This window comes from Narcine bancroftii, chromosome 11 (assembly GCF_036971445.1).
Source record: "Narcine bancroftii isolate sNarBan1 chromosome 11, sNarBan1.hap1, whole genome shotgun sequence".
In the NCBI taxonomy this organism is placed as follows: Eukaryota; Metazoa; Chordata; class Chondrichthyes; order Torpediniformes; family Narcinidae; genus Narcine; species Narcine bancroftii.
The window spans coordinates 104,889,334-104,914,610 of NC_091479.1; the positions used below are offsets into that span (position 1 = coordinate 104,889,334).

General features: G+C 46.0%; 1 protein-coding gene across 1 annotated transcript in view; it reads left to right on the forward strand.

Moving 5' to 3' along the window:
• The window catches only part of slc17a8 (solute carrier family 17 member 8), a 59,935-nt gene extending 40,174 nt beyond the window's left edge, over positions 1-19,761 (forward strand). The window contains exons 9-13 of the mRNA XM_069904453.1: positions 1,379-1,528; positions 5,832-5,964; positions 12,235-12,345; positions 13,228-13,355; positions 15,710-19,761. Coding sequence (XP_069760554.1) covers positions 1,379-1,528; positions 5,832-5,964; positions 12,235-12,345; positions 13,228-13,355; positions 15,710-16,063 — 876 coding nt within the window. The 3' untranslated portion in view covers positions 16,064-19,761. The remainder of the gene's footprint in view (positions 1-1,378; positions 1,529-5,831; positions 5,965-12,234; positions 12,346-13,227; positions 13,356-15,709) is intronic.
• Positions 19,762-25,277: the final 5,516 nt, after the last annotated feature.

A 25,277-nucleotide genomic window follows, 5' to 3' on the forward strand; every position in this document is an offset into this window, starting at 1 on the left:
GAAGTAAGAGTGAAGCAGCTGGAGGGTTCAGGATACTCAGTTGTTGACTCTCTGGGATTAAATATTTCTGTGGATTATATGAACTTTGGGCAAAGATTGTCAATGACAGCCAGCTGAATTGAACATTGGGTCAGGTCCAAATTGGACAGCGCCAGTGAAATTGGGTTGTCTGCACCATTCTGCCCAATTATGATGGCCTCCAGAGTGCTTCACCTCCTCTTGAATTTGTTTCGGGTTGGTTTTGTGTCCCCAAAGACCAAAGATAAGAGCTTCAGGAATAAAGGAGAATCGGTAATATCAAAAAAAATATTCAGAGAGGCATAGAGAGTGGTGAGAATATGGAATATTGTGAATTGTTCATGGGAAAAGCTGAGAAAGAGGATGAACACATGTGTTTCCTTATGATATAGAAAGAGGCCATTTGGCCCATCATGTTCATGCTGGCTGTCAGAACAATCCCTTCAATCACATTCCTCCACTGCAAGTAAATTAACCCCCGAAAGTCACAGGTATTTGGGGTGTGAGAGGAAAGTAGAGCATCCAGGTGAAACCTACACAGTCACAGAGGGGATGTGCAAACTCCACACCAACAGCACGCGAGCTCAGGATCAAACCCTGGTCTCTGGAGATGTGAGTTCGTGATTCTACTGAGCTTCCACTGGTTGACAGAAGGGGGAAAGGGATTAGTCAAGTTTATTGTCATCCGATTGTTCAAGTACAACCCGATGAAACAGCGTTCTCCAGTCCTCGGTGTAAAACATGCAGACACTCAACCAGACATAACACTCATACAGACAAATAATACATATGCAGGGAAAGTATTTCATCTATACAAATAATAAGTGAATATTGTTTCATGAATGTGAGTCCCGGAGGGTCAGTGTGAGCAGTTCCTTTGGTCGTTCTGCATTCTCACTGCCTGTGGGAAGAAGCTGATCCTCAGCCTGGTGGTGCTGGCTCTGATCCTCCTGTATCTCTTCCCTGATGGGAGCAGCTGAAAGATGCTGTGTGCAGGTTGGAAGGGGTCCTCAATGATTTTACTTGCCCTCTTCAGACAACAATCCTGGTTGATCACATTGATGGTGGGGGAGGAAGACTCCAGTGATCCTCTCTGCCATTCTTATGGTCCTGTGGATTGACCTCCGATCCATTTCTCTACAGCAACTATACCACACAGTGATGTAGCCTCCCAGGATGCTCTTGATAGAGCTCCTGCAGAAGGTTGACATAAATGTGGCCCATAGCCTTACCCTCTTCAATCTCCTGTGTAAGTGCAGTCGCTGTTTTGCCTTCCTGCCAAGTGAGGAGATGTTCCCTCACACTCTCACACCTCCTGCATGGAGTGACTGATGATGCCCATTATCTGACTCTCACACAGAAATTCCGGACTCCCTGGATGAAGTTTTTCACCTCCATGCCAGTGTACGCCATCATTGTGGCCAATTTCTGCCGAAGTTGGACCTTCTACCTGCTGCTCATCAGCCAGCCAGCTTACTTCGAAGAAGTCTTTGGGTTTCCCATCAGCAAGGTAAGAAGTCAAGAATTTCCAACCCTACAGTGGTTTTGGACATGGAGCCCAACGTCACCCAGTTCACAATGCCTGATCTCACACCCAGCACAATAGTGAACGCATGGATGCTGAAAGCCACCATTTCTTTGGTTGGAAGTTAAGGGGGGCTAATTATTTTGGAGACTCGAGAATTACTGGGGATGATTCTGATTCTGCCACCAGAAGTAAGTTTGAAAATCCAGTGTTGATGAAGGAGCATGTTATTAGGAATTTGACATTTCTATAATCCCTTTTACGACTTCAGAAGACTTAATTTTTTTTTTAATTAGACATACAGCATGGTTACAGGCCATTTCAGCCCATGAGTCCATACCACCCAATTACACCCAAATGACCTAAACCCCCAGTACGTTTAGAAGGGTGGGAGGAAACCAGAACACCCGGAGGAAACCCATGCAGACACGGAGAGAACGTATAATCTTCTTACAGACAGAACGGGATTCAGACCCTGGTCCCAATCGCTGGCTCTGTAACAGCATTGTCCTAACCATTGCACCAATCGTGCAGCCCTCAAACATTTTACAGCCCAATGAAATACTTTCTCTCTCTTCCCCCTTTCTCTCTTTGTACTCATTTTCAGTTTTTATTCTTAACCCTGCTTTCTGTTCCTTTTTTCATCTTTCTCTTTCTTTGTCACTTTTTCTTGTGTTTGATACACTCTCTCCTTTTCTCTTGCACTCTCTACCTTTCTCAATCCTTTTCTTTCTCCCCCTCTCTCGCTCTCTCTCTCTCTCTCTCCAGCTACCATCATCCACTCAGTCTCATGCTCCTCTGCATTGTCAACAGTGTCCCAGTCACCAGGATAATTTCCCACAATTGTACCGGGCTCGGCAGGGGATCTCCACTGGGAGGCTTTTGCATGTGGAAGCCGAGAATGACTTCCTCTGCTTCCAGGTGCCCAATGAACTGAGTTGGAGAACTAATGTGGGAACTGTGTACCACTTTCAACAAGCATGGAGTCACTCGAACACTACTCACCCTCTCTGATCCCTAAATAACCAGCAGCAGATTCTGGATTGAGTTCAGGTTGTCTGTCAGTATAAAGATGGGATTAGAATTCAGGCCCATACATCATCTGGAATATTCTGTTAACAGGACGAGTCTGGTACATAACTGAAATTAAACTAATAAAAGCATTGAGCTCCTGAGTTATCTGATAAAACGAGTACTGCAGAAACCTGTTTCATTAAACGCTCTTCATTACTATAACATCCCCTTGCCTTTTCCTGGTGCTGTTCCAGCACTGATATTATCAGGCATTGGATGACAGGATAACTGGTGGAAATATAATTAAACAGAACCAAAGAGTAGAAAAAGATAGTCTTAAAAACCCATCGTGACAAATAAATGAGAGACAATGAAAAATCAGTGACAAAAGAGAATAAAAGACATGCTACCTGCAAGGTAATTTAATTAATGTGGGTGCCATGGGTGAATGGAACTTAAAGGGGAAGAAAAAGGAGAATATTTTTTACTGATTATTTTTAAAGGAGCAATATGGATCTCCATGGTAAGGAAACACAAACACAATTATTTTCTTCAAAATTGAAGCATTTGGTGGAGAAGGTGCAGAAGACGTTCACCAGGATGTTGACTGGATTGGAGGGTATTGGCTCTGGGGAGAGGTTGAACAAACTTGTCTGTTTTCTGTGGAGCATTGGAGGCTGAGGGAGTGACCAGGTAGAGGTTTAGGGTGGACAGACACAGTAGTTGTTCCAGGGTGGAAGTGTACAATACTAGAGGCAAAGATTTAAGGTGAGAGGGGAAAGTTTAAAGGCAGTGTGTAATATAACCATAACCATATAACCATTTATGGAGCGGAAACAGGCCATGTTGGCCTTTCGAGTCATGCAAGTGTTTTTCCACAGAGAGTGGTGGGTGCTTGAAACGGGCTGCCAAGGGTGGAGGTGGAAACACTTACAATAATGACATTAAGCAGATGTATGAACAGGCAAGGAATAAAGGGATCTAGACCATGTGCAGGCAGATGGGATTAGTTTAATCACAGACAGCACAGACATTGTGGGCTGTAGGGCCTGTTCAGAGTTCTATGATGTATATAATTACAAAGAAGCAATTCTTCAGTAATCATAAGGATTTTAATAGATCACACAAGGAGAAGCTTTTTTCAGTCCAGAGAATCTCAGGTGTCTCGTGTGATTAAATCGATTAAACTCTTTGAAAGGGCTGGCACGGGAATAATGGGCTGAGTGGAATCCTCACTCTGAGTTGCGTGATTCGGTGACGACGTACACATGGGAAGACTATTGTCACTGGCTTATATGTTCAGAAACAGAGTGAGGTAGCCAACGACAACTCAAACCAAACACTGAGATTAAATTCAGGTTATAAAGAGAATTTAAATTCCTGCGGATTTCTTGTTCTAAGAGGAGTTCCTTAGGCTAAGGTTGTTGTCTTTGGAACAGGGATAAATGAGTGGAAATTTGATCAAGATGTTAAAAAGTATGAAAGATGGAGGCAGAGTGAACGAGGACCAACTTCTTTTGGAGGGAGCTCAGTAACAAGGGGGCTTGGGATAGTGAGTAGGAAACTGGAGGGATGTTGAGGTGTTGGGGGTCTGGAACTCACTGCCTGATGACCAGAGTTAACTGTGCAACTGAGAAATGGAATCAACTCTTCTTGGACTTTTAAGTGGAGAATGCCTCAGACCTACTCTATCATGTAATGAGTCATGATTGACATATTGTATTGCACACCTTTTCCCCATACCACTAAGACCTTAAATTAACAAAAATCCATCAGCTTAAGATTTAATATTAACAATTATAAGACCATAACACTTATGAGCAGAAATAGGCCATTCAGCCCATCAAGTCAGCCTCACCATTCAATCAGGAGCTGATCCATCTGCCCGGCTTTCTCCCCATAACCTTTGATGCCCTGGCTAATCAAGAACCTATCAATCTCTGCCTTAAATACACCGAATGACCCACCCTCCACAACTGACTGTGGCAACAAATTCCACAGATTCACCACCCTCTGGCTGATGAAATTCTTCTGCATCTCTGTTCGAAGTGGACGCCCTTCAATCCTGAAGTTGTGCCTCTTGTTCTAGACCAGTGGCTTTCACACTTTTTCTTTCCACTCACATACAAGTAATAAGTGATCCCTATACCATCAGTGCTCTGTGATTAGTAAGGGATTGTTTAAGGTGGTAGGTGAGTGGAAAGAAAAAATGTGAAAACCACTGTTTTAATCGTCCCTAATTGACTCGTTATGTGCAGGGTTTCATAACTCCAAAGGAAATAGGCCAAGGTCAATGTTTCTCAAGCAAAATAGTTCAGTAACGATTGGGTCTGGAGCAGTGATTCTCATCCTTCCCTTCCCATTCACAAATCACTCACATGGCACCAAAGTAACCTTTAGCTTTACCTTACCGTGCTGTATGTCTAAATTAAAAATTTACATCATAGTAAGTGATTGAATTAAATTAAGAGAGAAATAACTACATCAGATAATGTGATCTCACATGATCCTCACGCAAAAAAGTGACTCGCAGTAATGCTGGAGCAACTCAGCTGGCCATTCAGCATCTATAGGAGGCCAAGATATATCACCGATGTTTCAGGCCTGAGCCCTTCTTCAAAGTTAAGAGAATGAGCCAGAAGCAGGAAATCTCAGAAAGTCTCAGAGTACAGACGATGCTGGCGTAGCCTAGACTTCACCAGCAAAATCCTCCTTTGATTTATCCCTTATCATCCTCCTTTAGATTTATGTTCCGATTATAAATCAAAGGAGGATTTTGCTGGTGAAGTCTAGGCTACGCCAGCATCGTCTGTACTCTTGAGACTTTCTGAGAATTCCTGCCTCTGGCTTATTCTTTGAAGAAGGGCTTGGACCCGAAACGTCGGCTGAAAGACTGGCTGAGTTGCTCCAGCATTTCGGTATGCTTACTACAATTGCAGCGTCTGCAGCTTATTGTGTTTCACTGCAATAGGTGCAGACAGTCCTTTGTGGTGTCGGAGCAGGTCCCTGATGAGTGTAACAAGGGGAGGTTCAAGAGTCTGATCGCTGTTCTTGAACCCAGAGGTGCTGGTCTTCTTCCTGAAGGGAGTAGTGACCAGGGTTATGATGTTGGCTGCCTTTAGATAAATGCATTCTGGTGCGGTATGAAAACTCACAGACTGTTGGGTTTAAATGCAATGTCTGTTGATAACACAGCAGCTTGGTTAAATCATAATGGATGGGCGATTCTTTAGTGAAACTAATTGCATCTTGAGCCCTCTCCTCTTCTCGGCAGGTGGGAATACTATCGGCTGTGCCCCACATGGTGATGACAATTGTTGTGCCGGTAGGAGGCCAGATCGCTGACTTCTTGAGGAGCCGGAATATCGTATCCACCACCACCGTCCGGAAAATCATGAACTGTGGAGGTAACGGGGTCCGAACTTCCAGTCCTTGCTTTAAGGATTGCCACACTTATGGTCTGCAGAGTCTGAGAAGGATCGTCAGCAGCATGTTGAGGATGAGGTTGAAAAATGATTCCGATTTTGACGAGGGGTTTATAATAAAAACAGCATCTTGCGTCACACACCAAGTGCTGGAGAAACTCAGTGGATCAGACTGCATCCGTGCAAGGCAAGAGAGGGTCAGTGTTTCGAGTGAAACCCCTTCATCAGGGGTTCCGGAATAAGAGAGAGGGGATGGGTGATGAGCACAGGGCTGGCAGGTGATGGGTGAATATAGGTGGGGGGGTGGGAAGGAGTTAACAGGTGATAGGGAGGGGCAAGAAAGATGCAGTCTGATAGGAGGGGAAGGGGTGGGTGGCTGGCAGTGAAGGTGTGGGTGAATGGTAGATAGAGAGGACGGGGGCTTTGGTCCCCAACACCCCGTAAAGAGTTTTGGCTCAAAACAAGACCATTCTTCCTCTCCCACTGATGCCTGCTCAATCTGTTGCGTTCCTCCGGCAGGATTAAATCTGTACACACTGTGGTTGGAGTAAAAACACAAGGCTGGAGAAACTCAGCAGGTCAAACAGCAAAGGTAAAGATACAGAACTGGCATTTCAGGCTTGAGCCCTTCATCGAGGAATGGAAAATGTCGCCAGGCGTCCAAACAAAAGAGTCGGGGGAGGGGTGGTTGCAAAGGCAGGAGGTGATAGGTGGAGAAGGGAGGGAAGGGACAGCAGCAAGCAGGGGGAGGAGGGATGGCTGGGTGAATAGAGAGGGAAGGGAGGAGGAGAACTGGAATGGGGAAGGGAAGGGAGAGGAAGAGGAGAGCAGGTTAGCAGAAACCGGAGAAGATGATGTTAATGCCATCTGGCTGGAGAGTGGCCCACATGGAAAATCAGGTGTTGTTTCTCCAGTTTATGGGTGGTCTTAGTGGGATAGTACATAAGGCCATGGACAGATGTGAGTGTGGGAATGGGACACAGAATTGAAATAGTTGGTCACTGGGAGGTCCCTTTCACTGATCTAGACAGGCCGAAGGTGCTCAGTGAAACGATCTTTCAGTCCACATCCAGTCTCTCACAAAGGGAGCACCAGATGCAGAAAATCAGCCCTGTCCCAACAAAACCACCCGTAAATGGAAAGAACAACACCTGATTTTCTGTCTGGGCCACTCTCCCCCAGATGGCATTAACGATGATTTTTCCAATAACCTGCTTTCCTCTCCCCCATTCCCCCTCCCCTTCCCTCCCCCTTTCCAGTTCTTCTACCCCTTCCCTCTCTATTCACTCAGCCATCCTTCCTCCCCCTGTTTTCTGCTGTCCCCTCCCTCCCTTCTCCACTTATCACCTCCTGCCTTTGCGACCACACCTCCCTCCCCCACCCTTTTATTCGGTCGCCTGATGAAGGGGTCAAGCCTGAAACATTGGTTATGTATTTTTACCGATGCTGTATCAAGTAACCTGGTGAGTTTCTCCAGCTTTGTGCTTTTATGAGTTCCTGCCACAGTTTGTGATTCAGATTCCAGCATCTGCAGTCTCCTCTTTGTCTTCTTTGATTGTTAAAGGTATGGAGTTGTGAGACACTCTCCTTTTAATCTCAGCAGTGATGCATGTAGTTGGTGATGGAGGGAACTGTCTGGACCCTTTTGACAAGGCAGTGGGGATGTCCACCTCCCCATAGCAACCACTTGCAGGATGAAGCTGAGTGGACTGGCCTTTATATCTTCATCTGTGTTGAATGGTACAGCCAGCACTTCATTCAGGCAACCCATTAGCCTCACTCCTCTGCTCTTTTGCACAATTCTGTAAAATTTTCACTATCATATATTGATCCAATTCTGCTTTATACGATTCTCTTGAATCTTATCCTCTTATCCAGCATGTCCCAGATCACAGTGTGATCATCCTATCATCCTATCAACTCCATCTCTTTTGTAAATTATGCTAAGTCTGTCTCCTTTAATCCCGGACCTTCCTGCCACTAGGAACAGATTCTTCATCAAAACCATTCCTGATTCCATCAAATCCCCCCTTCATTTCCTCAGTAAAATGGCAACCTCCCCACCTTAACTAAAGTCACTTATCCCACAATCTTCCTTAAGAGGAACTTCTTTACATAGAGAGTGCTTGGAGTGTGAAACAAGCTGCCAGCTGAAGTGATGAATGTGGGGTCAATTTTAACATTTAAGAAGAATTTGGACAGGTGCATGGACTGGGTGCAGGTCAGTCAGGCTAGGTAGAAAATGGAGGGCTATGGACTGGGTGCAGGTCAGTTGGGCTAGGTAGAAAATGGAGGGCTATGGACTGGGTGCAGGTCAGTTGGGCTAGGTAGAAAATGGAGGGCTATGGACTGGGTGCAGGTCAGTTGGGCTAGGTAGAAAATGGAGGGCTATGGACTGGGTGCAGGTCAGTTGGGCTAGGTAGAAAATGAAGGGCTATGGACTGGGTGCAGGTCAGTTGGGCTAGGTAGAAAATGGAGGGCTATGGACTGGGTGCAGGTCAGTTGGGCTAGGTAGAAAATGGAGGGCTATGGACTGGGTGCAGGTCAGTTGGGCTAGGTAGAAAATGAAGGGCTATGGACTGGGTGCAGGTCAGTTGGGCTAGGTAGAAAATGGAGGGCTATAGACTGGGTGCAGGTCAGTTGGGCTAGGTAGAAAATGGAGGGCTATGGACTGGGTGCAGGTCAGTTGGGCTAGGTAGAAAATGGAGGGCTATGGACTGGGTGCAGGTCAGTTGGGCTAGGTAGAAAAATAGTTTGGCCAAAGGACCTGTTTCTGTGCTGTAATGTTCTATGGAATTGAGAGAGAATAATTGGCAGGTCATGGAAGTCTTCTGCTGAAAGCCAGCAGGGTTTTGATAGCTGAGTGGCCTTCTGTGCCATAGAAACTCTGAGATACTATGGCTTATTCTGGTGAATCTCTCCTGCAATCTGTCCTCAAGCATTCCCCGATACTGTGCAGACATTTCCCAGTGCCTTGCAGAGTTGACAACTCCAAATGTAGTAGCAAGAGGAAATCCGCAGGTCAGGCAGTGTCCATGGAGAAAGATAGTGCGTCAATGTTTCTGCTCGGGACCCGACAGTCGCTGGCTGGCCAAGATTCTCGCATCTGCAGGATTTGTCTTCATGCTTCCTTCCTGGATTATCTCCCTCAATGATTACGGAAAACTTGGGAGAGAATGGTATCTGTTTTCTTGGGATTAAGTCAGAGTGCAGAACCTGGCCATTCAGCCCTTCTTGGTTAATATCCTGGATGGGCCAATATCCTGGATAGCATAAGATGGCGCTAGGACATGGGGGAGCATTCTGTGCAACTGCTTCACCGCCTGGTATGGAAGCTGTACCTCCTCGGACTGTAAAACCCTGCAGAGGATAGTGAAGTCAGTGGAAAAGATCACTGGGGGCTCTCTTCCTACCATGACGGACATCGACCACACTCGATGCAGGTGAAAGGCAATAAACATTGTGAAGGGCTCCACACACCCCTCACGTAAACTGTTCTCCCTTCTACATCTGGTAGGAGGTACTGTAGCACTCGGCCTCTTGCGTACAGATTGGGCAACAGCTTTTTCCCCCCCAACCCATCGAGCTCCTGAATTCCTAGAAAGTTGTGGACTAGTATATGATGGATTTTTTTCATGTCTTTTTTTTACTGTATTACGACTTGTTAGTTAATTCCTACTTGTGTAAATCTGTTTCATGGAGAAATGCAATCTTGTCTTTACAGTACTATTAGTGGTTATGGTATGAATGATAAATAAAGGTGACTTGAAAAGCATGAAAGGTCACTGTAATAAGACAATCTATTATACCAGTTAAAATGACCATTTTATCATCAACTAATGGGAACAAAGTATTAGATTCCTAGCCATTGGGAATATGTATCGGACCCCTGGGCATTGAAAACGATGTATCAGACCCCATAGATTTGAATAATATATCAGACCCATAGCCATTGGAAAGCATGTATCAGACCCCCAACCATCAGACTCCTGACCACTGGGAACGCTATATTAGAACCCCCCCCACCCCCACCCCGCCGACCCCGGGCATTGAGAATAATGTATCAGACCACTGACCATTGGGAGCAATGTATCAGATCGATGGGCACTGGGAATAATGTATTAGACCCTCAGCCATTGGAAACAATACATCGGAACCCCAGCCAATGTGATTAATGCAAGCAAGGTCTGTAACAAGGTTGAAACTGGAAAGCTCTCCAATGTCCTTTGCAAAGGTAATAATGTATGGAACAGAGTTGGGACCAGAATTAAAAGAAACATAGCTGAGACCAGTAGGGTTTCAAGCCATTTAAAGGAACCTCTGCAGGATCAGTAAACTCAACCTCATACTCAAGGATTGATATGTTTTTGTTGTCGGCCCATATTCAAGGGAGAGTTAGGAAAACTGAGTATAAAGCTAGATTACCCCTGATCATTCACCCCAGTTATTAACAATAGAACGGGAGGACATCCCACCAAGAACATATAGATGGAGATTAAACTCCATGCTACTTAAAAGACAGGATTTTAGAGAATTTATTGAACGCCAAATTAAAATGTGCTTTGAAATAAATACGGAATCAGTGAAAGACAAATTTATATTATGGGACGCAATGAAAGCCTTCATTAGAGGGCAGATAATAAGTTAAGATAATAAGATGAAGAAGGACTACAATCGGGAAATAGAACAGTTGGAAAGGGAGATAATAAGTACAGGAAAGGAACTAGCAACAAGGGAAGATATAACAAAAAGAAAATTGGCGGACAAAAAATTAAAATACGAAACATTACAAACGTATAAGGTGGAGAAGAACATAATGAAAATAAAACAAAAGTATTATGAACTAGGAGAAAAAACACACAATATTAGCCTGGCAACTTAAAACAGAACAAGCTAAAAGAACTGTATTGGCATCAAGGAAAAAGTAAACTCAACCTCAGCGCTGACGTCCAACGTCAGCCGCCCCAACCCTGACATCCTGAAGAGACAGGAGCCAGAGTGTGCTCCGAGGCAGCTGTCCCTTTCAGATAGCCAGCGCTGTGCTTTTAGCACTGACACCTGAACGACCATTCCACAGGTCTGAATCCGCTTCTGCAGGCACATTCTTGATGGAAAATGCACCTGAAAGCGGCTATTGGGATGCTTCCGAAATCTGGTCACTGAAGTGGGCTCCAAAGTAAGACAACAAAGCAGAGACGTCCAGTGTCTGGAGAATAAAAAGATTAAACACAAAGCTGGAGCAACTCCACAGGTCAAACAGTGTCCTTTATAGAGCAAAAATACAAATACATAATGAACGTATCAGGCTTGAGGCCTTCATCAAGGTCTGAGCAAAGTGTAGGGAGATGCCAGAGAAACTAGATGGAACCAATAGTGGGGAGTTGGGGGAAGAGCAGAAGAAGCCAGTGAAGAAATGGCGCTGTAACCAAAAGAGGGAGGGGGGATGAGATCAGAAGAACAAGCCCAGACTATCCAATCTCCCGCTAGAATTGAACTTCAATCCAGGCAACGTCCTGGTGAATCTTCTATGCATTCTCTCTGGCACAACCACATCCTTAAATTTATGAGTGGTATACTAAAGGAGAAATGACTGCAGAGATTTTTAAATTTTGATTTTTAATTTTTAAAATTTAAATTTAGACATACAGCATGGAAGCAAGCTATTTCGGCCCATGAGTCTGTGCGACCCAATTACACCCAATTGACCAACAACCTGGTACGTCTTGAAGGGTGGGAGGAAACTGGAGCCCCAGGGAAAACACACGCAGACACGGGGAGAATGTACAAACTACCTACAGACAGCGCGGGATTCGAACTCCTTTCCAGATCGCTGCTACACTAAGTTGGTGAGGTTTTGTGGGGAAAGGGGCAATTCTCACTCGATATCACAGCAGAAGTAGTCCAATTGGTCCATTGCATCTACTTCACTTCTGAATGGAGCTTATGGTGCCTTGGCAATAGTGCCAATGACGAAGCCATTAAAAGTGGAACTGCGCGAGGGTCAGATTCAGAGGAGAATGAGAGATCCTGATTGGCTTAGGGAGATAACAGACAACGGTAGGGACTGGGACGCTAGAGGGAATCATAGACCAGGATCATACCATTAAAATGTAGGCCATGCCATTTCAGGGACCGGTAGGTCAGTGAACAGCTGAACCAGGGGCACTTTACAATGTAGGGCACAGACTGGAGAATCTGGGAGATGGATGGAGCTGACGATTGCAGCCGCTAATGTGAATGTTCATTGCCCAGGTTTCGGGATGGAGGCCACCTTACTGCTGATTGTCGCTTATTCCCACACACGAGAGGTCGCAATTTCTTTTCTGGTCCTCGCTGTTGGATTCAGTGGATTTGCAATTTCAGGTGGGTATCGTTTTGCCCTGTGGGTCTTCACCCAGTCGAATGATTCCATTCCCTTCACTTGGGCTCATCTTCCTTTGCAAACCACAAAACGGTGAAGCAGAACTAGGCCATTCGGCCCATTAAATGTGATCTAAATTTCGAATCATGGCTGATATATATTTTTCCTCTCAACCCCATTCTCTGCCTCTCCCCTTAAATTAACCCTTTGGACTCGATGTCCCTGACACACACCCGGGCATAACACTCATACGGACAAATAATACATATGCAGGGAAAGTATTTCATCTATACAAATAAATAAGTGAATATTGTTTCATGAATGTGAGAGTCTCGGAGGGTCAGTGTGAGCCGTTCCTTTGGTCGTTCAGCATTCTCACTGCCCGTGGGAAGAAGCTGATCCTCAGCCTAGTGGTGCTGGCTCTGATCCTCCTGGATCTCTTCCCTGACAGGAGCAGCTGAAAGATGCTGTGTGTGGGGTGAAGGGGTCCTCAATGATTTTGTGCCCCCTCTTCAGTTAATGATCCCAATAGAACACATTGATGGTGGAGTGGGGTGGGGGGGGAGGGAGAGTCCATTGATCCTCTCTGCCACTCTTATGGTCCTGTGGATTGACCTCAGGTTCATTTATTCAAAATTTTAGTGAGCCTGGTCATGAATGCAGACCTAATGGACCGTTGACATGGCCTTTATACTGCAACTCTGCAAATGTTGGATTCACAAATGATGGATCTTCAGAACCTCATCCCATTGCTGTTTGTTTACAGATAAGCCAGATCACAGGGAGGCCCACTCACATTTGAGGACAATTTATAGGTTACGGTGGAATATTTGCAAGACCCAGACCTACTCATTGGGGAAATGTGCTTTTGTTGTTGACCTCAGGATTCAATGTAAACCACCTGGACATCGCTCCCCGCTATGCCAGCATTCTGATGGGGATCTCCAATGGTGTGGGAACGCTGTCTGGAATGATCTGCCCGTTGATCGTTGGGGGAATGACAATACACAAGGTACTATCATCTACTTCTGAATTCCTTCCTTCTTCAGCCAGACATTGCATCCAATTGCAGACTTCAAGCTTTGGGGAGAGAACACCGCAATGGATGAAGGTGCAGGGGGGTTCACTATGGGAGAGATGGCAGGGTTTTTTGAGAGAGAGAGAGAAGGTTGAGGGAGACATGTTCACTGTGGAAAGGGGTTTTAATGAAGTGGAAAGCTAGAAGATACTGACATGGAGAATGGGAACCAGAGGATAAAGATTAATCTGCTAGCCAGATGTTAGCCTGGAAGAGCCATGCCCGAAAGAGGCTTGTAGCAGAGCTACATGACTTGCAAATGAGAATGACGTCTCTGCTTACAGGGTGGGGTGGGGGGCGGTATTTAGAGGTCTGAGAAACAGACCAAGTCTCAGTGGAGACAAGTGTTACTCGCTGAGATTCTCAAGTTCAGTGAATTTACTGAGTTGGATCAGAGGCCTGTTAACAGTTTTTTTAAATTTAGACATGCAGCACAGTAACAGGCCCTTTCAGCCCATGAATACATGCGTTACATCCAATTAACCTACAACCCCCAGTACATTTCAATGATGGGAGGAAACCAGAGCCCCTGGAGGAAACCCATGCAGACTCAGGGAAACTGTACTAACTCCTTATAGACATCATGGGATTCGAACCACAGTACATCTTGTACGATGGGAGGAAACTGGAGCACCTGGAGGAAACCCACACAGACACAGGGAGGACATACAAACTCCTTACAGACAGCTTGGGATTTGAAGCCCAGTTGTGATCAGGTGAAATTCGGCGGCGCGGGCTCATCGGCTGAAAGGGCCTGTTACTGTGCTGTATATCCAAATTTAAAAATGTTAAAAACCATTAAAATTAGAATTTAATTTCTTCAATTTAAATATGACTCTAAGAATGTGTTGCCATCATGCACTGCCTGAGAGGCTGGTGGAAACAGATGCTCTCACAACACTTCCCAAATATTTAGATCATTGAAATATCACGTATGGAGCATTACGTCACCCAGCTGATGGCCAACAGGAACTCAGTGGGCTGAAGGGCTTGTTTTGGTGATGCCTGATTTATTGACTGCATCCCTCCACCACTGTTGCCTGAGCTCCAAGCTGCCTGGGAACTAACCTCTGAAAGTCCCTCCCTAAACATGGGATCATATAAAACAGTATCTTTAACCCACCAAACACCTGTGCTTTTCCTCTAATCCTCCCTCATCCAACAGGCCCATATTTGAAAAGTTTAGACTGACACATACGTGCATAAAAGGATATGGTTCTAATGTGGGCAAATGGGATGAGTGTCAGTGGTCAAACAGGTCAGCATGGACACGATGGGCTGAATGGCCTGTTCCTATGCTATACAATTCTATGATTCTGTGACACTCAGGGAAATCCATCCAGACAGCACTAGAGGTCAGGATTAAACCTGATCATTGTGGCTACGAGGCAGCCAGTGTCCTCTCCACCGCTCTACCTCCCCTTCCCCCTCCCTTCCCCTCTCCGCTCCCCCTCCTTTTCCCACTCAGCCTCCACCTTCCTCCTCCCTCTCCCTCCAGCTTCCTTCACCTCCCTCCACATTTTCTTCCTCTCTCCCCTCTCCACCTCCCTTGCCTATCCCTCTTCTCTCCATATCTCTCTCCTCTCCCTCCCTCTCCCTCTACTCCTCTGTTTTTCTCTCCCTCTCCCTCTACCCCCTCTCTCCTTCTCTCTCCACCTCCCTTCCCTATCCCTCTTCTCTCCATATCTCTCTCCTCTCCCTCCCTCTCCCTCTACTCCTCTGTTTCTCTCTCCCTCTCCCTCTACCCCCACTCTCCATTTCTCTCTCCACCTCCCTTCCCTATCCCTCCTCTCCATATCTCTCTCCTCTCCCTCCCTCTCCCTCCCACTCCCTCTTCTCCTCTCTCCCTCTCCCTCTATCCCCTCTCTCCATTTCTCTCTCCACCTCCCTTCCCCATCCCTCTTCTCTCCATATCTCTCTCCTCTCCCTCCCTCTCCCTTTACTCCTCTCTACTCCTCTCTCCCTCTCCCTCTACCCCCATTTTCCATATCTCTCTCCTCTCCCTCCCTCTCCCTCTACTCCTCTCTATTTCTCTCTCCCTCTCCCTCTACTCCTCTCTATTTCTCTCTCCCTCTCCCCCCTCTCTCCATTTCTCTCTCCACCTCCCTTCCCTATCCCTCTTCTCTCCATATCTCTCTCCTCTCCCTCCCTCTCCCTCTACTCCTCTCTATTTCTCTCTCCCTCTCCCTCTACCCCCTCACTCTATTTCTCTCTCCCTCTCCCTCTCTTTCTCTTCTCGAGGATCTCCGATGCCTGCTGTTGAAACCCTCGTGCCTTGTTGCCCCCAGACGCGTGAGGAATGGCAGAACGTGTTTGTCATCGCCTCGGTGGTCCACTACAGTGGCGTGATCTTCTACGGGGTCTTCGCCTCAGGGGAGAAGCAGGACTGGGCAGACCCTGAAGTGATCAGTGAGGATAAGTGTGGGATAATTGAGCAGGATGAACTGGCAGAGGAGACAGAGCTTAATGATGACACGTGCATCGGTGCAAGGAAGAAGATGTCGTATGGTGCGACGAACCAAGTCAATGGCTCCCGAAGGGAGAGCTGGAGGAAGAAGAGGGGCCGGGCTCAGGAGGAGCCACTGGAGGAAGCAGGCAGCTATTACGGGGAGAATGGTGATTTCCAAGGCATGCCACAGTGAGATCACCAGCCTCCTGCACACCGGGTGGACCTCTATCAAAGTTCAAGGCAGAATCTGTTTTATTGAGTTATAAACATCATATTTAACAACTTCATTAAAATGCTTGGACATCTTAGGATTCCATTTGTAGAAATGGCAATCCCTCAAAGTGTACAAAAGGTTATAAATGCTCCAAATGATTTTGGCCCATAAAGGAAATTATATTGTTTTGAAGTCAGCTCGCACAAGCAGATCAATCAGCCTATGGTCACCCATGCTGATGGCCTTCATGTGGTTCCCCCTCAGTCCCTTCATTCATTTGTAGGATGTGGACATCGCTGGCAATGCCTGTGTTTATTGTCCATTTGTAATTCCTCAGAACTGAGGGGGTTAATTATGCTGATGTGATTGGAGTCACATAGAGTCTAGACCAGGTAAAGTTAGTGGAGTTCCTCCCGCAGGTAGTTGGAGAAGGTTCAAAGTTCCTTTGTCACAGAGTAATACACTAAAAATGTACTTTAGCTTTTCCTTCCCATAAAGGCAAACAAACAGCCGCCATAAGTCCGGCACCTCAAAAATAAGAGAAAGAGAAGCAAAGGAGAGTCCCTCCAGAGTCACTGAGGGTCCATGGATTCACCTCCAGCTGCTCCCAAAATCTCTGCAGCCATACAGACTCCTGTTCGATCCATTGGCCACCCAAGCTCCAGATCTGAACCTTCGATATGATCAAGAAGCCTTCAGCTCCCGAGGTCTTCAGGGTCCTCAGCACCCTCTCGAATCCTAGCTCCGATACCTGGTTTCCATGAGCCAGTCTCCAGAAACCCACAGCCTATATGGGTCCCGTCCCCCCACTGCAAGTCGTCTGCAGCCTGTGTCGGTTCCTCAGTTGTTGAGTCCCTCACTGGTCTGCTGCCTTGGTCACTGCCCTATAGGGTGATCTCCCATGCTTTTTCTTCTCAACGGGAGGTGTTCACCCCATTACTGTTGCCCCGCACTGGACTGCTGATCCCCTGGAGTCAGCACCCCCTCAAGGCCGCTGCCAAACACAGGCACCATCATCTTGGGCACAGAACCCTGTGGTTGCAGGATTTTACTTATATATACTGTCGGTTCCTTTAACATCCGTTTAAAGCCTGTATGGAGCCACCAGCATTAGGATCAGGCGGTTGAACCTTTCAGAGCAGTGTTGTCTCTCCACTCTCTGCTTTACCAGGTCTGCACCAGCATTGCTGCCGTTACAACTGCTCCGGTAAGTGCCATCATTTTTTTTCTGTTCACTTTAACTGAACCCTATGCTTCCCTTCAATTTAAATCCGACCGTTGCTTGGTGAGATTCAAACTCTTGCCCTTGCATCAATGGTCCAGAATTGTTAACTGCCTTTCCAGTAACTCAACCTTGGCACCATCTCCCCTTTACCATCTCCTCCTTCTCTTCTGTATATTCAGTTTTCCCGTAAATGATACAGATATTCATTGCTGTCTCTGAGAGAGAGTTCCATGTTGTCACCATTTTCACTTACTTACTGCACAGAGACCGTTCAGCCAATTAGGTCCACATCACTCCCATTTCCCATTATCCTGTGACTTGTCTTCTGTCATACCTTTAACATTGTTTGCTACTTAACCACAGCTGGGTAACTTACAGAAGTTAAGCATGTTTTTGGGATGTGAGAGGATCCAGAGCATTCAGGGGAAACCCACAGGGTCACAGAGGGAAAATGTCCAAACTCCACACAGACTGCACTGGAAGTTATGATCGAACCCTTGGTTCTGGATTTGCGAGGCAAAAAAAACTTCCTGTGGGAGACACTGCTGGTCATCTTAGATTGATGGTCTTCAGTTGTTAGCTCCCCTTGAAGTGAATTTTCATTTCCAACTCAGCCTTGTCATAGAGTTTTACAGCACAGAAACAGGCTCATTCGTGCCAGCCAAGTTGCCCATCTGAGTTAGTCCCATTTGCCAGCATTCAGCCCAAACCCCTCTCTCCCTTTCCTATCCATGTATCTACCCAACTGTCTTTTAAACGTTGTAATTACCCTTCCTCTACCACGTCCTCTGGCAGCTTGTTCCATGCACCCAGCTGCCTTTGAGTGAAACGATTGTCCCTCAGATCCTCTTTAAATCTTTCCCTCTCACCTACTATTGACTATTTACCTTGCTGGTGACCCAGATCTCTATCAGATCCCCCCTAATCCTCCTGAGCTGCAGGCAGAGAAATCCCTGCCTGGCCTCCCTCTCCCTGTGAATTCAGGTCCTCCATCATCCTTGTGACACTATTCTGCCCCCTTTCCAGTTTAATGATATCCTTCCTACAGCTGGGTGACCAGAACTTATACACATACTTCCAATGTGACTTCACCAATGCCAGTTGTAACATGAAAAACCTGCTCCTGTTCTCAATGTCGTGCCTGGTGACGACAAGTGTGTCAAACGTCTTCTTCAACAACTTTGTCTACCTGTGATACTTCTTTCAGGGAACTATGTACCAGTATCCCTCTACATTGAAGAGATTGGTCACAGACTGGGAGATCGCTTTGATGTGCACCTTGGCTCTGTCCACCGAAATAGTGTGGATCTCCCAGTGCCACCCATTTCAATTCCCCATCCCATTCCCTTGCTGACATGTCTGTCCATGGCGTGACTGAGAGCACCCATCTTCCATCTGGACCCCCTCCAATCGGATGGCATCAATACCGATTTCACTGGCTTTTGTTTAACCCCACCACCACTTCTTCCCCATTGCCTTCCTCCAGCTCTGTCTCTCTCTCCCTTTTCCCTGTCATCTTTGGTACAGATATAATCAATTCTCACCTCTCCTCTCATCATATCCATTTAAACACCTGTTGTTGGTCCGGACTCCTCCTCCAGCCGCCACTATTCGGAAACTTCCTGGCTTTTGCTCGTTCTGCTTATTCCTTGAAGAAGGGCTCAGGCCCAAAGCTTTGGCAATGTATCTTTGTCTCCTATGGTCACTGAAAGACTGGCTGAAATCCTTCATCATTTTGGTGTGTTTTTACCAGCATCCCTTGGTCTCTCTGTTCCACAGCACTCTCCAGACCCTTAAAGTTTACGGTGTAAGTCCTGCCTTGGTACAATGTACCAAAAACCTTGCAGTTGTCCGAATTAAATTCCTTGACCCACTGACTCCAGCTGATTAAGATTCCATTGTAATCCTAGCCAACCTTTTTCACTGTCCACTCTACCACCAAATTTGGTGTCATCCACAAACTTACCATGCTACCAAATTGTTAATATAGATGAGGAACATGCACTGATCTCTGTGGCACACCACGGGTCACAGGCTTCCAGTCCAAACCCACCCCACCCCATCCCCCACATAAGGTCACAGACCTTTCCCTTGCCCTTGAATGTAGAAGAATATTCCAGTGGATGAAAACAAACCACATTCTACTGAGGAGTAATGTACAGAGCCTAAAGACATTTCTCGTCTTCAAACTCTTCCAAAACCTATGACCAGCAGGGGGAAAGCATGGGGGATGTGACATGTTCCGGTCAGGAATGAATTCTGTCACGTTAAGGTTGCTAGCATGTTAAACCGTGTCACAGTGTGTCTTCTGATCAGCTTACAGTGGCGTGTGCACCTGCACAACTCACCGATTTTAATGCTGATATTAAGCCATTGAATTTAGATGTGAGCTGTTATTTAGATTTATTGATCTTGGTGTGAGTTTCGCAGTAATAAACACAATGTGTCATCACACTGGGACAATTCTGACATTTTGTGAAGAGCAGATACAATGAGTAACGTCATGTCCATGAGACCAAGATATAAGAGCAGAATTGGGCCATTCGGCCCATTAAGTCTGCTTTGCCATTCAGTCATGGCTGATGCATTTTCCCTTACAAACCTATGCTCCTGCCTTCTCCTCATAACCTTCTAACATGAACCTATCAACCTCCACTTTAAATCTACCCAATGACCTGACTTCCACAACTGTCTGTGGCATCAAATTCCACAGATTCACTGTCCTCTGGCTGAAGAAACTTCTCCTTCTCTCTGTTCTAAAGGGATGTCCTTTAATTCCAAGGCTGTGGCCTCTGATCCGAGACTCTCCCACTACTGGAACTATCTCCTCCACGTCCACTATCCAACCTTTCAGTATGTTTCAATTAAATCTCCCCTTATCCTTTGAAACTCCAGCAAGTGCAGTTCCAGAGCCACCAAATGCCCCTTGTACGTTAACCCTCTCGTCCTTGTGATCATTCTCGTAAATCTCCGGACTTTCTCCTTCCTTAGATATGGTGCCCAAAATTGCTCACAATTCTCCAAATGTGGCCTGACAAATGCTTTGCAAATCCTCACCATTAAATCTTTGTTTTTATATTCTAGTACACCCAAAATGAATGCCAACATTGCATTTGCCTTCCTTGCTATTTACTCAACATGCAAGTTAACCAGAAGGGAATCCTTCACAGACACCAAAGACCCTGATGACCTCCACTTTCTGAATGCTCTCGCCATTTAGAAAGTGGTCTGTTGCTTTATTCCTTCTACCATTGTGCATGACCCTACACTTCCCCACACTGCATTCCATCTGCCGCTTCTATTTTTCAGGCAACTTGCAGGCAGGTATGGGATGATGTATTTTGGGAACCCAGTCGGTTATGCCTGTGTGGACAAAGTTCTTCTGTTGATGAAGAACTAAGGAAAGGTGGATGGATGGCTGCCCCTGCATTAACATGGGCACACTCAACCACATTAAATAATGCCTAGTGATTGGTTGATCAAGCAGCTAAAGACATTGGAACTATACTTGGAGTTTGGTAGAATAAGGGTGATTTTATTGAAATATACAAGATGGGTTGACATTGGATGTTGAGATGTTTCCAGCAGTGGGAGAGGCTCAAATGAGGGCATATGTAACTGTGGAGGTGGATGGAACAATTAAATTTTAAAAATTTAAACAGTAACAGGCCATTTTGGCCCTTGAACCTGTGCTACCCAATTACACCAAATTAACCTACAATGTTTTGAAAAGTGGGAGGAAAGTGGAGTCCCCCAGGAAAACCCTTGCTGAGATGTAGAAGCATTCCTTCCCACGACACTGTAGTACATTCTAACCTGCACTCACAAACCTCTGACATCTCACTCCTAAATGCCGACCCCTTATCCTGACCTGAGAGCCCAAGGTCTACCCTCCTTGGCTAGGGGACTCAACTGCTCATTGAATACACAACTGCAAGGTAAGATTAAAAAGGGGAGGAAGTTGACCTGGCAACTGATGCCCTCCCAGGGTTGATGCTACAGAACTACATGGAGGACACAGCAGAGAAACAAGCCCGTTAAACCGAATGCAGCAAAGGTCAGACCCTTCATATCTCGCCCATCAGCTGCCCCTCCACTTTTTGCCCTCTCCCCAGTAACTTGGGGAGGGGATGTGCCTAGGATGGAAAGTGGAATTGGAAGAATGCTCTATATATGGGTGTATGGTCGAATTTTGTGGACCAATTTTTAGGGTAAAATTTAGAGGGTTCACTATTGCACGCATACTACTTTTGACCATGGTAAGTACTTGAGTTGTTTGGGGTGCCAGGAGCTCAGATAGGTGGCTTGGCCTAGGCAAGAGTTTGCGGTCGGGAGCTCAGATGGGTGGAGGGGCAGGCCTTGGGAAGAGGCATTGGGAGCTTGGATGGGTAGGCGGCCGGGACCTGGGTGAGAATCTGCGGCCAGGGTGTCGGGAGCTCAGATGGGCAGGCAGCCAGGGGCTAGGCAAGAGTCTGCAGCCAGGGACTAGGTGAGAGTCTACGATCAGGGAATTGGGAACTGGCCGGGACCTAGGTGAGAATCTATGGGGTGTCAGGAACTCCGGTGAGTGGGCAGCCAGTGCCAAAAATAGGAGGGTTGACTCTTACACAGCATCAACTATTAGACACGTACATATGGTGTTTAGGGAACAATGACAAGACACCTCAGGCACAGCAAGATCCCACTGTGAGAATGCAGCCACCTAATCAGGTGTACTGACACCACTGGAGGAGAGGGTGAATATTGACTCAGGATTGGTGAGAACTCCCTTGTTCCTCAAACCACGGGTGGCGGGATCGACAACGTGGAACCAAGAGAAACATAAGCATGACTTGCAATTCCAAAGCATCTTTCACGAGAAGACCGAAGTGTTCAATTGCCAAAGAAATTAGAAACCTTGGCTTAATCTCCCATTCAGAATCAGAATCAGGATTTCTTGCCTTGAACGTCATGAAATTCATTGTTTTGTGGCAGTGTCACAGTGTGAATATTCATATAAACCACCTTACAACAATAAAGAATAATAGAGCATGAAATGTCAAAGTGAGGCCGTGTCTGTGGTTCATTGATCATTCAAGAATCCCATGGCGGAGGGGAAGAAGCTGTCCTTGTGCTGCTGGGTGCTCGTCTTCAGGCTCCTGCACCTTTTCCAGAGTGAAGAGGGCCTGGCCTGGGTGGTGGGGGGTCCTTGAGGACAGAGGCTGCTTTCTGAAGATACTGCTCTCTTCTAGATGTCCTTGAAGGAGTGAAGTCTGGTGCCCGGGATGTCGCAGGCCGTGGTAACAACCTCTGGAGTTTTTCCTTGTCCTGAGCATTGGCGCCTCATAAGAACGAAGCCCTGCTGAGCCCAGGTTACATTCTCGGCGCTGAGCTCAAGGAAACTCAGAGAAGGCAAGAACAAGAGTGCGAGAGAAGAACCAGTTTTGACGCACAGTCCGTTCACTTTCACCACAATGCAACTGTCAGAAAGTTACCTCTTGTGCTAAGTGAGAGATTGTGTAAGAGTCCATTTTATCAGCAGAAGGAAAGATCTTCCTTTCATTAGTATCCTGTGCTCATTAGTAGAAGTGTTTGGTTCCTTTCATGAGGTAAGAGTGGCCTGCTCATTTACGTAGGTCAGTTCTGTTGCCATGACACCTGCTTTCCTGTGTATTAGTAATGATGTCATGCCAACTTTGGAGAGTTTATGAGCCGTGTCTTTGATGTTCTTCATTAAACTGCACTCACGGGCTGCAGACACATACATACAGAATGTGAGCAAAGCCACGATGCAATCGTGCTGCCCTTTATTTGGGCAGGTAACTCAGGACGGTTCAGTCCCTGCCTTGTTATTCTGAAGGGAGCGATTCCAAGGAAGATGTTGCCCTAGAGCCATGTTTTCCACAAACCCAGCACATCCTGCAGTGCTTTACCAGAGCTCGCAAATTAACTATGTTTCAAGGGAGCCACAGTCGTAAAACAGAAAATGAGGTGGATGTTTTGGGGTCAGAGGCATGGAGAAACAGCATGTAGATGGCCTCTTGGCCACTGGCTATCAAACATTCCCCTGTTTACAGTGATAACATTTTGTATTCCCTCCACATTCTTACCAACTGCCCCTCCGCATTTATCAACCCACTGACACAGGAGGAGTAACACAGCATCCAATGAACTCACCCACCTGTTCAACTTTGCAATGTGAGAGGATGCACGGGGAAACCCAAAGGGTCACTGGGAGAATGTGCAAACTCCACACAGACAGCGTTGGAGCTCATGAGTGAATTGGATATCTGGGAGAGCATGCAAACAGACAGTGTTGGAGGTCAGGAGTGAATTGGGTCTCTGGAGCAGTGAGACAGCAGATTTATCCTCAATGAGGTCCATATGACCCCCCACCCACCCAAGGGGTCCACAGACTGAAGTCATAAAGTATTTTTTATGTAGTCGGTAGGAGAGAAGTACAGGAGAATCCAATTTAACGTAACTACTTCACAGGGAAGGGGGCCCATAAACTTTGAGCAGAACCTTAAGGGGGCCACAGCCAAAAAATAGATTGAGGGGGCTGCACGGTTAGCACCATGTAGTTACAGAGATATCAGTCGAGACTGGAGTTCAAATCCCGTGCTGTCTGCAAGGAGTTTGTATGCTCTCCCCGTGTCTGCGTGGGTTTTCCTCAGTTTCCTCCCACTGTTCAAAGCGTAACGGGGTTTGTATGTTAATGACATGTCAATTGGATGACATGGGTTCATGGGCCAAAAGGGCCTTTTACTTTGCTGTATGTCTACATTTAAATTTAGAATGTCTGCTCTACGCAAGCAGCCACTGTAAGTTGTCCCTAGGGTGTAGGAGAAAGGCAAAAGGACAACAGGAGGGATTGGTTGAGGGACACATACATTTTAAATTTAATTTCCAGCATGTCAGTAGCTGATACTGGCCATTTAAACCCTTGAATATTTTAATTTTTTCAAGGCTTATATAGAACATTATCATATAAATAGTATTTTAAAATGACAGAGTCTCATATGATGCCCAAATCTCACCCCCCCCCCCCCCAACTGCTAACATAAAAATAAAATTTGTCAATAAGAGAAGGGGTGTTTGAGCAGCTTTCAGTAATTCGTCCATATCTTGATTTTCAGGAATTCAGCCCTGTTAACCTAACTATGTGATTTAAACTGTTTTGAGGAAGTTAATTATATCCTTAAGCCAGTAGGATTCCAATAAGGTTGCCACATTTTAACATTTCTCTTTTCCAGGGGGGCACAACATTGCATGTCCATATTCCAGAGAGTAATAAGCAGGGGAAGTCGGACTTCTGTGCAACAGTGATACATTTCCTGGCCTCCGCTAGGGCAATCCTCACAAACTGGATTTGATATTTTCATAGTTTTGAGCCAAAAACCATCAGGATTCTCAATAAATACAATTCTGGTTCCACTGGAAAACCTCAATAAATACAGTTCTGGTTCCACTGGAAAACCTCAATAAATACAGTTCTGGTTCCACTGGAAAACCTCAATAAATACAGTTCTGGTTCCACTGGAAAACCTCAATAAATACAGTTCTGGTTCCACTGGAAAAACCACCTATAATTTTTGTCAACATTTCTGCCAAGTCATGCCAAAAAGGATCTTACTTTCACACATAGCAGGGTTGAATGTATAAATGTTCCAACTTTTATGCCTCACCTAAAACATGAGTTCGGAATGTCAGATTTTAAACCATGTCATTTTTGCAGCGTAAGATATAATTGGTGCATAAAATTGCGGCCAATTAAACTCATGCTACCCAAACTGGAGCCCCTGGGGAAAACCCACGCATACACGAGGAGAATATACAAACAGTGTGAGGTTCAAACTCGGGTCGCTGGTGCTGTAACACCATTGCGCTAACCATGGGGCAGAGAAGTGGACTGACAGCAGTATTTCCCCTGGGAGCCAGCGTCTCCTTATACCAGGATGAACTGTACATCTGCAGATGATCAAACTC